The sequence below is a fragment of the Scomber japonicus genome, chromosome 4 (genome assembly GCF_027409825.1).
Source record: "Scomber japonicus isolate fScoJap1 chromosome 4, fScoJap1.pri, whole genome shotgun sequence".
NCBI lineage: Eukaryota > Metazoa > Chordata > Actinopteri > Scombriformes > Scombridae > Scomber > Scomber japonicus.
The window spans coordinates 12,238,840-12,251,340 of NC_070581.1; the positions used below are offsets into that span (position 1 = coordinate 12,238,840).

The 12,501-nt window shown below is 40.5% G+C and overlaps 2 protein-coding genes across 2 annotated transcripts; both read left to right on the forward strand.

Annotated features, from left to right (window-relative positions):
- Positions 1 to 665: 665 nt before the first annotated feature.
- On the forward strand, positions 666 to 7,299 carry hyal3 (hyaluronidase 3). The gene is made up of 7 exons (XM_053317670.1): positions 666 to 718; positions 4,659 to 4,943; positions 5,627 to 6,062; positions 6,222 to 6,369; positions 6,501 to 6,627; positions 6,780 to 6,869; positions 6,966 to 7,299. Exons 2-7 carry the CDS (start codon positions 4,686 to 4,688, stop codon positions 7,278 to 7,280), a joined length of 1,374 nt encoding a protein of 457 aa, XP_053173645.1. The 5' UTR covers positions 666 to 718; positions 4,659 to 4,685; the 3' UTR covers positions 7,281 to 7,299.
- LOC128357342 (N-alpha-acetyltransferase 80) lies at positions 2,816 to 3,778 on the forward strand. The gene has a single exon (XM_053317671.1). It carries the CDS (start codon positions 2,912 to 2,914, stop codon positions 3,764 to 3,766), a length of 855 nt encoding a protein of 284 aa, XP_053173646.1. The 5' UTR covers positions 2,816 to 2,911; the 3' UTR covers positions 3,767 to 3,778.
- Positions 7,300 to 12,501: the final 5,202 nt, after the last annotated feature.

Consider the following 12,501-nt stretch of genomic DNA (forward strand, 5'->3'; position numbering starts at 1 on the left):
TTGTGTGTGATTAAACCTTTAATTCTTTGTTTTTGAATCAGAAACCATACAGTCCTGCAAACTGTGAAGCTAAATGTTTGCACAACAAGGCTGACATGGTCATGGGAGGAAAGACTCTAACAGGACACATGTTAACTTAGAAAATACCACAGTATTAAATCAGATTTTGCAGTCTGCTGTACAATGTAACAAAAACTGACATTTTCATAGGCAAAGCGTTCTTTAGCACAAGTGTAGGACATTTCTGCATGTGACAGTAGTTAAACTTACACGTGTAAATAACAAAATGAACAATGTCTGAAGTGTATTTAGCTGCTTCTGTGCATACTGGCTCACTGTCAACACCTACAGAACATTTGATTTTTGAGAATGAGGGTCCTAAAAATGTCCAGTATTTCTTTGCACTGCAGCATCTAATAAAGAACTACTCTAAACATTACAGTAATTACATAAAAAGGGTTATTTCCTGCTTTGAGTCTAAATCTAGATGTAATCAGTGTACTGTACCTGAAGTGCCATGGAAGTGTGGTTTTCTTCTTCTCTAACAAAAGCAGCATGTACAGTTATTAGGTAGTTGACAGCTGATCTTCTTCCTGTTTTGTGTGTGCTTATCAGTTATATAGCACACAGTTTCCTGTTTCATCTTTCATACATCCCTTTTTCTTCTGCATTCCACCAAGTTCTGTTCTAGGCATTTGCCTTCAGCTTCTCTTTCTCGGTGAGTTTGTATTTTATACGTTGTTTTAACAATACATTTTTATTTCTGCAATACTGGAATTGTAGACAATCTGGTTCACAGTACATTTAAGAAAAAAATGTTTAAGATCTGTATCATTTCTTCATAAAAATGATTATGTGCTGTGAAAGCAGTCAGCTGCTCCTCAGAGATGTCAGCTTTTTAAAATGAACTCAGCACTTTTGCCTTTTTTAAAGATAACTTGAAGGCCTTGTAAAGAGCATGTGAACTGGAAATTATCCTTGCTGCAGTGTTATTGGCCTTAGCAATGTATGATAGCTTCAGCTGTCGCACAGACACAGCTGTCTTGTACCATCTGTTGACTCACTTTGAGTTTCAAACAGCCAACATTTAACATTAGGATTTAATAATATGATGTGACAGGAACGCGAGGCTGCTCCATGAATCCTTCAGATTAAATACTTTTAAGGATCTCATACTAAAAAATGTGAAAATAGGCATCAGTACTACACCAGTACACAGGGACAGAAGTCAGTATACAATTATTGGGTGTGAAATGTATCTTCACCACCCTGCAGCTCAGCCTTCTTAACAAACTGTGTGGTGAGATGTGTTAAGGAGAAGTTCCTCAGTCAGACTGACGATATGTCAGCTTTTAAACAACCCACGACTGCACAATAACTGCACAAACATCTGTTTGAGACATCAGTCATATCAGTTATTTAACAATATCAATGTAATGATATGAAACATGTCAAATGTAGTAAATCAACCAAATGGACTAAATATGGTTTCATCAAGGATTATTTAAAAGGTTAAAGTCTACCAATATTTTATACTCACCATCATTTTCATACTTTTCTTCATAATGGACAACAGCTTTGCATCTACAGTTAAATTAATTTATTAAGACAGAAATGCATAGTGCAAAAAACACACGATTTATCAAAACATGATGCTACAGCAGTCATATCACTGGAGAGAGTCAGGCACAGCAAGCTGGAGCTGTGTATCCACTTACAGTATGAAGCAAAGGTTTCTACTTCACTTCTGTATATTGCATCTTTGATCATCAATGTGATTAGTCATCAGTATGTACTGTATCTGCAATAAGTGCCTATTCATTTGCAGAAGCCAATCAATGTATTCTACCGCAGCATAACGTTTCTTTCCTTTCAGAGCAAAGGTGTTATTTTTATTATTATGTTATCGGAAACTGCTTCCTTAAAATAGTTCTAGTTGACTGTGCAGAGACGCTGTCTGTGCACATTAATGAAAGGACACACACACTTTTTTTTTTCAATCTTTTTGTTAACCAGGAAGTTTCTTAATATACATGATCTGTTTTGCGGGTGGGACCTGGCCTAAATTGCAGCATAAAGTAAATTCCCCAAAGTTACATAAAAAAATATGATCATTTACAACCATCACATCTAACAGCAAAATAGCACTACCACATCTGCCAAAACATCTGTTACACATAAGTATAATATGTTTAAGTACTGATCGATTCACTTGCTAGATAATTGATTTTTAAAAAATGAATTGAGGAAGTCCACTGGTCTGAAGCTGCACTCACCAAACATGTCCTTGAGCAAGGTACATTACTTGCAACAGTCTACCTAGAAACAGGAGAGGTAGACGGTCAATGTTACTGTGGAAGTGTGGAGTAAAGACAGAGATTAAGAGGAGATCAACACTCTAGTTTTATCCTCCTGCATGTGTCTCATCTTACAGCAGCACCGAGCTTCGGGAACTGTCAGGAAACAGAAGGATTAAACCTCTGATCCGAGAGAGAAGGAGAGTCTGCTTTATCTGGCTACCATTAGATTTGGTCGAGAAATCAATTTACCTCATCTATACGGTGGCAAAAAAAAAAGGTGCAAAAGTTTGTTTTGTACTTTAGGGCCACCGTACATCAACTCAGAGTCCACCTTTGATCATTTAGACCTGTTTGCTCAAACTACGTGTTGTGTGATGGAGAAAGACTGAACATTAAATTGAAGATCTGCATGCTACAAACAGTTTCTAACCTTTCTTAAGCATTACACTCAGCCACAGGAGTTGAATGACGACTGATTTGAGTTAAACCCTGATCACCACAGGTCTGAACCAAAAGTGGAGACTGGAGACGGGCTCAATGTTGATCTGCGGCACATCTCAACGTCAGACTGTCAGACAAAACGTGCAGAGAGAGTCTGTGAGATTTTAGTGATGGGCGGAGACGTGACAGAGACGTTACACACAGACTCTGAACAGCCAGAGAAGATCCGTGCGGTTCCCATCCACCGGCGTCCCGACCTGCTGGTCCCCTGCGCTGACCTGGTCAACTCCGAGTGGCAGAGGAGCCAAGCCGCCCGCGTTCACTCCCTGCAGAAGTCCTGCTCAGAGTTCCCCGTCTGCCTGGTTCTCCTGCAGGGCCACAGGGAGACGGAGCGGCTGCTGGGCCACGCCAGGCTGTCCCAGGTCGTAGGTCACAGCGGCAGTCTGTTTGTGGAGTCGGTGGTTGTGTCCAAGGCGGAGCGGGGGAAGGGCTACGGCCGGACTCTGATGGAGGAGACTGAGCGCTACGCCAAAAGCCGAGGGTTCAAGCGCTTGTGCCTGACCACCCACGACAAGCAGCACTTCTACGCCCACATCGGCTACGTGCTTTCGACGCCGGTGCAGAACGCAGGCTCCATGACGTCGTTTGTTCCCATGGAGATGCTGCTGAGGTTCTCCAGAATGCCGAGCGAAGAGGCCCCGAAACCACCACAGCCAACACGAACAGAGACGGATGCTCAAGTACATAAAGAGAGCAGAGACTCAAGAGGGGCTTGTGTTGTAGGGTCACCTCCACCTTCTAGTTTACCTCCTCTTCCACCACCACCACCACCACCACCTCCTCCTCCCTCCATCCCTTCTGCCCCTCCTCTTCCTCCTCCTTTATCTGTCCCTCCATCACCTCCTTCTTCCATCCCTCCTCCTCCTCCTCAGTCTGTAGGGCAGCCGGTGGTTCAGACTCTCACTGAGACTCCCTACAGAGACGCTAAGGGTGTAGCCATCTTTTGGATGCACAAAGACATCTGAAGAACACACACTGAACAAGACACTGAACACAGATACACAAAGCGCACACACAACTATGGTTTACTCAGACACAGAAAAAGAGTGACGAAGGAAAACTCTAGAAATAGAAATGTGTTCGTAAACCAAAGAAATACAGAAAACAAGTGTTCATTTACACATTCATACACACTCATGCACAGTGTGAAGGCTTTTATGTGACACACAGTAAATTCAAAACTGATTAAATTCAGTTTGGGTACATTAAATTTTAGTTTTCACTTCCAAATAATTGATTTAGATACACAAACTTTTTCTTAAATACTATTTATTCACTTTATTGAAAATTGTCAATTTATAGATGTTTGATCTCTTTGCTGCATATGCTGGAGCTCCAGTGACTAAAATAAAATAATTGGTTTAAGTGTCATTGCGTGGAGGCAAAAACCAACCCCCCAAAAATTTGTTTTGTAACCTAAGTAAGCCAACGGTTAAATGGAAATAGGAAATAATACCCACCAAATGTTTGCACTCTATGTAGAAATGAATATAGAAAACAAAATGAATTTGGATGAATATGTGTCCTTTTAAACAACTCAGAAGTCAAAATTCAGTCATTATCTGCTGCTACTTTTGAATGATGTGACATTGTGATGTTGTGCCTTGATGAACTGCCAGAGAACTGAAGCCTTATTCAAGTTTGAACCATATTTTAATATTGATGAAAGTGATGGAAATCTTATATCTGTTGTTTCACTGGTGAAAAATTATGGAAATAAAGAGATTTAGAGAAATATTTGGTTGTCATTTTATTTCCTGTCAGCATTTGTAATAATCACATAAAGTATGGAAGGTGTTAAAATGATCTCAGAGCACAATGAACTCTTATCTTAGCGGTGTTTCTCTCTCCTGTCAGGAAGGACACATCAGTGGATGAGCAGCCATGGTGCTGTCTCACCTCCCTCTCTCCTCCCTCTGCCTCCTCTTCCTCTCTCCCCTCCTCTGCACCTCCTTGTCACACACTTCCACCCGTGGATACACTGTGCCTGCCATGGCTGCAGCAGGCCCGATCCTGCAGAACCGGCCCTTTGTTGTGGTGTGGAACATGCCCACAGCGCACTGTCAGGACCGCTACGACATCCACCTGGACCTGAGAGACTTCGATATAGTGAAGAACCAAGAGCAGAGCTTCCAGGGACAGGTGATTGATCTCACTGGGTGGAGTATGGTGTCATCAAAGGGATTAATACTACAGTTCTCAGTACAAAATAAAAATGTATTTGACATAGATTTACTGTATTAAGAAATAAAATGATATATAGGCACATGAAATACATTTCCAGTACACTTTTATAATATTGATTATAATATTATAATATAATTTTGTTATTATGGGTTAACAAGGCTGATATTACAGATGTCTTAGGTCTAAAACCACTAGAATGTTTTGCCAGCCCTTTAACTGGATCATTTTCATGCTAATACTTTTTTAGGTTCATAATTCAAAGTCTTGAATTTCACTTGAAACACCTGATTCACTTTTGACATTGTTCTCACATTTCTGTGAAGCTGCACTGATTCATTTTATGGTCATCTGGGGGCAGAACATTCTACAAAGCTGTTGTCAATACAATATAATCTTGCCTTATAAGGTTGTTATGGCTAACATGTTGGAGTTTTATCTCTCCCCAAATGACGAATGTAAGCAAACAATCACTTTCAGCTTTTGGTTTGGTCTACATCAACTTCAGAGACAAATATTCAGCTTTTGTGCTCCTATATTACAGTAAATGTGCTGTAAAACAAAACAACAAGCTCAAAGGGTCTGTAGAGTTGAGAGGCATGGTGATGATTCTCATGTGGATAAATGTTCAAACCTTTCAGAAAATGACTATCTTCTACCGGGACCACCTGGGGATATACCCATACCTGTCCCAGGATGGCAGAGAGGTGAACGGAGGAATCCCGCAGCTCGGTAACCTCGCCACTCACCTTCCACTTGCAGAGATGCAGATATCCAGCATGTTGCAGCCAAACTTCACCGGTTTAGCTGTTATCGACTGGGAAGAGTGGCAGCCACTGTGGAAGAGAAACTTTGGGACCAAGATAGTGTACAGGACACTGTCCAAGCTGCTGGTGAGACAGGAGAGACCAGATTTGTCTGACAAGGCCTTGACATTAGTGGCGAAGCAAAGGTTTGAGAAGAGCGCACGGAGGTTCATGGAGGAGACGATGCGGTCTGCGGTCAGACATCGTCCTCAAGGACTTTGGGGATATTATGGTTCTCCAGCCTGCTTCAATAAACATAAGAGAAAGACAGGTAGGACAGACTGTGTGTAATGATCTCTTCTTTTGACAAGGAGGGTATTGAAGCAGATCAAAACTGTAGCCTAACTCTTACCTTCCCTTTACTCTTAAAGTCAGGTATAACTGATGGTAAAAGTGACCTGTGAAGCTTTTGTTTCATGTGTGTGACTAGATCAAAGCTACACAGGTCGATGCCACAGAGGGACTAGAGAGGAGAATGATCGTCTGTCCTGGCTGTGGACTCAATCCACTGCTCTCTATCCCAGCATATACCTGCCAACGCAGCTAGCAGGGTCTGTAGATGCAGCTCTGATGGTCAGGTAAAGAAACATGAATATATGTTCACCCACATTAATCTGCCTCCGTCATAAAAACATCTTACGAGGATGTCTTTGTGTCAAGTGTACTGTTTAATCTGTTATTTATCTCCATTTCTGTGTTCTTCACTCAGACACAGGCTGCTAGAGGCTTTGAGGGTGGCATCAGTTTGGCCCCATGCCAACAAAACTAACCAGGCCACACCTGTCCTTCCCTATGCCAGGCTAGCATTCATACACACACTCAACTTTCTTAATCAGGTAAAATGTAAAGCTGCTCATAAACACACATACATTATATCACATTATTAACATCTTAACATAGTTAGTATGAGTATACAAATGTGTGATTCAAAATAGCAACTGTGAGTATATGTGCATTTGTGTGTGTGTGTGCATGTGTGTGTTTGCAGACAGACCTGATGCACACATTGGGGGAGAGTGCGGCACTCGGAGCTGCTGGAGTGGTGTTATGGGGAGAGCTGAAATTTGCCAAATCCAAGGTACGGTGTGTATGAGAATATTGTGTGTGTGTGTGTGTGTGTGTGTGTGTGTGTGTGTGTGTGTGTGTGTATATAACTCTCTCTTTCTCTCTCCAGCATCAGTGCCTCCTTCTCAGAAACTACATTCACACCGTCTTGGGTCCCTTCGTCCGTACAGTGAGGTCCAACACCCAGCACTGCAGCCTCAAGCGCTGCAATGGCAACGGGCGCTGTGCCAGGCAACACCCCAGCTCTGGTCACATGATCTCTTCAGCTTCAGCTGTGACCTCCGACCCTAACGATGTCAACCCCCTTACCGACTCCTCCAGAGACAACACTTTGCACAAGCACTTCCTGTGTCAGTGCTACCCAGGTTGGACTGGGCCAGAGTGTCGGGAGAAGAAGGATGGGAACAGGGAGAAGGATGTGTAACCCACACCTATATGTTAAGATTTCATCAGCCATGGCTCCGATCATTGACTGAAATTAAGATTAAAAATCTTCAACATAAAAAATTTGATTTGAATTATATCTCTCTAAAGTGCAACATTTCTTAAACTACTTTTTGATTTTAATTATTTCATCACTTACATTATTTTCTCTTACTGAAAACACTTTCTAAACTGTACTCACCACAAGAAGACCTTGTTTAAACTACAGTGAATAAAGCCTTCAAACTACATTTGAATGTCTGGCCTTGACATAAACTGTGTGAAAATCTGATTTAATGAGTTGCTTCTTTTAAGAAATCAGTAAACACAAAATGATTAGACTTATGTAATTACACACAGATCACAAAGCATTGAAATGTTTTTGAAATAATTATATAACATTTGCTCATGTAACTATTTTTGTTTTTCAAAAAAGGCCACAAGAATACAAACAGGCTAACATGGAAAACTGTTTTAATGTCAGCCAAACTTATTTTGACTGTGTATTTTTTCACATGCTAAAAAAAAAGTTAAAGTTAAAGCATGAAAAAGACACAGCCTTTCCATTTGTAAAGATATTGTGTCATTTGAACTCATTTTGCGTAACAGAATAGCAATGCTGAAACTTAATATCATACAGCTTTTAATAACAGCACCAACCAAAAACAACAACAATCGCTCATTCAAAAGTCCTTCTCCTTGTTACCAGGGCGACGGAGGGTGAAAATATTTTCAGGTACCTCACATCTCTTAATTACATGGTTCCATTTTTGACATTTACATACAAAAACATTTTTCACGTTAAAGGAAAAATCCACCATACCACCAAACACAGTTTTCTGCACTTTAAATCGTTGCAAGTATTTCTCAGTATTAAAAGTGTATCTGTGTGCCTATTTAGTTTTCTATGCCTCATGTCCCTCCTCTTGTGGCTGTCAGGTTATGTCTCAGCACCTGCAGTTCCTTGATCAGCAGTGACAGCTCTGTGGTTGCGGCCTCTTTCTCTCTTATTGCTTCGGTCAGCATCCGCAGTGCACCGCCCTGCTGGACTGGAGGAGCAACAGACAGGAAGGAATACAGTCAATTTGTCCATTTTAGGTTACACAAAGCAAACTAATGCAAGATTCAGATATTATGAAAAGTCGTATGATTACATTGTGTCACTTGAGATGGACATTTAAGTGGAATATTGCAAATAAGATTACAAATACAAAAGAAAGCTGAGAGAAAAATTGGTCAACAAAATAATATGAATATCATAACTCACCTAAAAAGTAGAAGATGAGTAACACTGTTAGCAGAAGTAAAGTGATGATAGCGCAGCCCATAGCATAGGCACGCGATGAACTTGGTGTCAACATATCCTGCAGACGACTCTGCCATTTGCTGCTGACTGGAAGTCCTCTTTGACTGAAAGCCGCCACGTCACATGTGTGAAGGTTTCCATTTGGGGAGGGTGTGTAAGCAGGGCGAGGAGGCCTTGTTCCTGAAATCATACACAGCGAGGTTGATCAGAGTCAGTGTGTACCTTTTGTGTCTCTGTACAAGGTGTGTGTGTTACATTGTGTTTGTTTGTAGCTGTGTTTGGTGTGTTGTTTGTGTTTTGTGTGTGTTCCTTTGTCTTTATATTCAGGGTGCATGTGTGTATATGTCTTTGTGGATGTATTCAGGATGTGTGTATGTGTGTGTAACTGTGTTCGGGGTGTATGTGTGTGTGTGTGTGTGTGTGTACCTTTGTGGCTGTGTTGGAGGTGGAGGTCATTGATGGAGTCTACAGAATGGAGCTCAATCTCGGTGAGATCTCTCTCGCTGACCCTGTAGAGCTGAGGGGTGGTCTGGGAAGGAGGCCTCGACATCTCGCCTCCTCTTGAGAGAAAATTCCAGATGACCAGATAGTCAGTCATATGGATTAAAACAGCACTCAACTAGTCAACACCTCATTAATATATCTGGAAAATGTATAATCTCCCTAAAGCTTCTCACAATATCAGGTTTCAAACACAATGACTAACAACTTTTTACAAAACATTGAACTTCAATATATAGAAATCCTATTCAGTGACAAGCAGCATGGCCCTGTTTACCAGCCAGGCAAATGGCCTATGGATGGATGTACAAAATATAAACCTTTTTGACAAAATTAATTTTAACATGTCATATAATATAAGGAAAAGTGTCAGACAATAAAATGAATGATGGATGAATTACACTTTTCAGGGTCCTGGTATTGTCCATGCTGGCTCACTGTGATGCTGTGGTGGTTTACTGGGACATTTGAGTTCAATGGAGCCATTGTTAATGTTATTAGTAACACCTGTGTTATTCCTGCTATGATAAGTAAACATGTCTCCTCTGAAAAAGGCTTATTGGCAGCAAACATTTGACCAACGTCTTTACCAGAATTTGTGTCAATTTACTAAAGCAGTGCATGATGGAACTGGGATCTGAATAATATATGATTGGCTACTGGCAATCCAAGGTTAATGTTAATTTTCATTTGCATTTGTAGTCACTCTAAGATGGAAATGCAAATAAAGGGAAGTATAAAGTGACTTGTTGCTGGCAGCATTTCATGATGTGTTGATAGTGCACACAGTCAGTCCAGTGAAAACCACTTTATGGTTAAGTGCTACACTGTGCTAGTATATGAATCTCTACGCCTGTGGTCATTTGCTCATATTATTAAATAATATCCATAAGTTTGCATTTGCTTTTGCACTGTATTTGCTAATTCTGTTGGATTTTATTTTAGTGTCATCTTATTTAGATCTCAAAGTAAGTAAATGATAGTGATGATGACATATGTGTTGCCAGGAATTACTAGATATCCTGTAGTAATAAAAAATAAAAAATAAAAATAGTGCAGTGGGTCAATGTGTAGGGATGTATTATGTGAAGATGTTAAAACAGATCAACTGGGTTTCTTTCTAAAGACAAAACAAACAGGCCATATAAATAGCTGATTCATCGGGGGTTATTATTAGAGCTGCTTGTCAAACCCATAAAGGCACAATGCTGCTGGAATTTGAATTGAGGGCCGAAGGACAGTACATACTTCTAACTAATGACTTACTAAGTGAGTGAATCAATGGATGATTAACTCGACTACCTAATTGCAGTCTACTGTAAGACTACAGAAAGTGTGCATACTCTCCTCCAACTTACCCTCTTTCACTATTAACAAGAGCTGTACTGATTTGTTTGTGTGTGCTTGTTTATTCTTGTCTGTCACTCTTCTTGTTCATCCAGTCTCCTCATACACAGGCGCCCGATTGCCAAAGCATGTGTTTGAACCCGCAGGAGCAGCAAAAAGTCATATTAAATATCCACACAAGTTATCCAGGAACCATACAGTGACAAAGAAAGTCCAACCAAACTCAAATTAAATCCCAAGAGTGAATAAATGATTCCAGTAAAATCCGTGATGTATGAAAACAAAAGGGAACCTCCAGGTTTTGCCTCAGGGTCCTAATCTCCTCGTGAGTGAGTGTTTGTGTCACTGAGCAACTGTAGGACACCCCAGTGCCACCCCCCCTTCTTACTGTGTATGCGTTTCCATTTAGCCCACCCTAACTGCCCTGTGAGAGAGGTAGAGAGAGCTATAAACATGGAGAGAGAGGATGTCTTCTCAGGCCTGTTACTCCCTCCAAACAGGCTTACACACACACCCAACCCTGCAGGCCCCCCAAGGCCTAAAATAGCAGTGGAGGCATGGGTTTATTATTAGATTCCCAGACCAAAGGATGACTCAATGATCTGGGTGCAGAGCATGATGGAGTACAAGTATTCACATGGAAAAATATCATTGTGGTCAAATGGGCAAGTTTATCTGACCAAAAACAAACTTCCTAAACTTTCAGAAGAAGAGACAGAAGAGATGCAATGTTTTTTAAATGTCTGTAGAACTTAAATAAGATAAGAACATTGTATACAACAGGCAATATGGAGAGTTACGGTCTGATACTACATGTTTTAATTTTGAACATGGATGCTGGCATTAAGATCGCCTGAATGCATGAAGTCTCCATTAAACATGCTGTTTTTCAAACTATTAAAGTGACCCATCCCATAAATATGGTCAATGAGGATATGAGGATATAAAGGACAGACGATTAACACCCTCTGTAATGTTTCCTATCACTCTTCACTTTTGAATGAGGTGTTAATTCCTAGTTGTTTTGCTCTGTTGACCCATTGGCAGTCACTGTCCATAAAGAGAGAACAAACATTAAGTAGGGTGTGATGTTGCTGACTCTGAGTCAGTCTGCTCCATGTTTCATTGTTAAATGTCCTGTTAATGACTTCAGTGGCATGGATAATTAAGACTTGTGGTCCCATTGGTGCTGTATCTGGCAATATGATTTGATCCTGGTCAGCTTCATAAGCCACACAATGAACTTAAAACATCCCTCTGTATTATACTGGAACACACAAAGCACAAGATAATGCTTTAAACCAGGGGTGTCAAACATATGGCCTGCGGGCCAAAACTGACCCGCCAAGGGGTCCAATCTGGCCACTGGATAACTTTGTAAAGTATGAAAATGAAAGAGAAGTAATTCCAATTTTTCCTCCACATTAACTATAAATACAATCGTCTGAAAAAAAACAGCCCAGACATATATTATTAAAAACATATGTATTAATTCATATCGTGACCATTTATTTAAATCATTCTTGTGCAAAATGTTATCAATCAGCAGCTTCTGTGCAAAATAACATGACCAAAAAAACAGACAATACTGTTGAAAAGTGAATAGACGGTTTATTATAGTAAAGTTCTAATATATATTATATATTACTTGTAGATTATTATGCAATGGTTTTACTGGTATTTTACTTTTACTGGGCTGTATGTGGCCTTTGAATTAAAATGAGTTCGACACTCCTGCTTTAAACACACAAACTATAAACTGTCATTATTCTTGGAGTCACATTAAGAGAGATCAGTTACCTATGACTATTTTCAGATTTATAATCGATACAATCTGTGATCAGCCTTGTAGCCTATGACTCTAGAGCTGAGGCATGTCTTAAACCAATCCCTATGTCTTTATTATCAGAGGTGTTTGATGTGATGAAGCATGAATCATAGCATTGACTATGAACTCCTGCAGGGCAAACACACCAATCGACTACATTTCCCACAAGTCTTTGCTCCTTCCTCCGATCGCTGCCGCTTCATGTGTTTTTGCCAGGAGAGCAGAAATTCCAGAGTTTGG

What these genes read in the sequence shown, in the direction of transcription:
- LOC128357342 (XM_053317671.1), top strand. Translation starts at nt 2,912, where the DNA reads ATGGGCGGAGACGTGACAGAGACGTTACACACAGACTCTGAACAGCCA.
- hyal3 (XM_053317670.1), top strand. Translation starts at nt 4,686, where the DNA reads ATGGTGCTGTCTCACCTCCCTCTCTCCTCCCTCTGCCTCCTCTTCCTC. An exon ending in AGCAGAGCTTCCAGGGACAG is followed by an intron (nt 4,944 to 5,626) that starts GTGATTGATCTC and finishes CAAACCTTTCAG; the next exon opens with AAAATGACTATCTTCTACCG. An exon ending in GATGCAGCTCTGATGGTCAG is followed by an intron (nt 6,370 to 6,500) that starts GTAAAGAAACAT and finishes TTCTTCACTCAG; the next exon opens with ACACAGGCTGCTAGAGGCTT.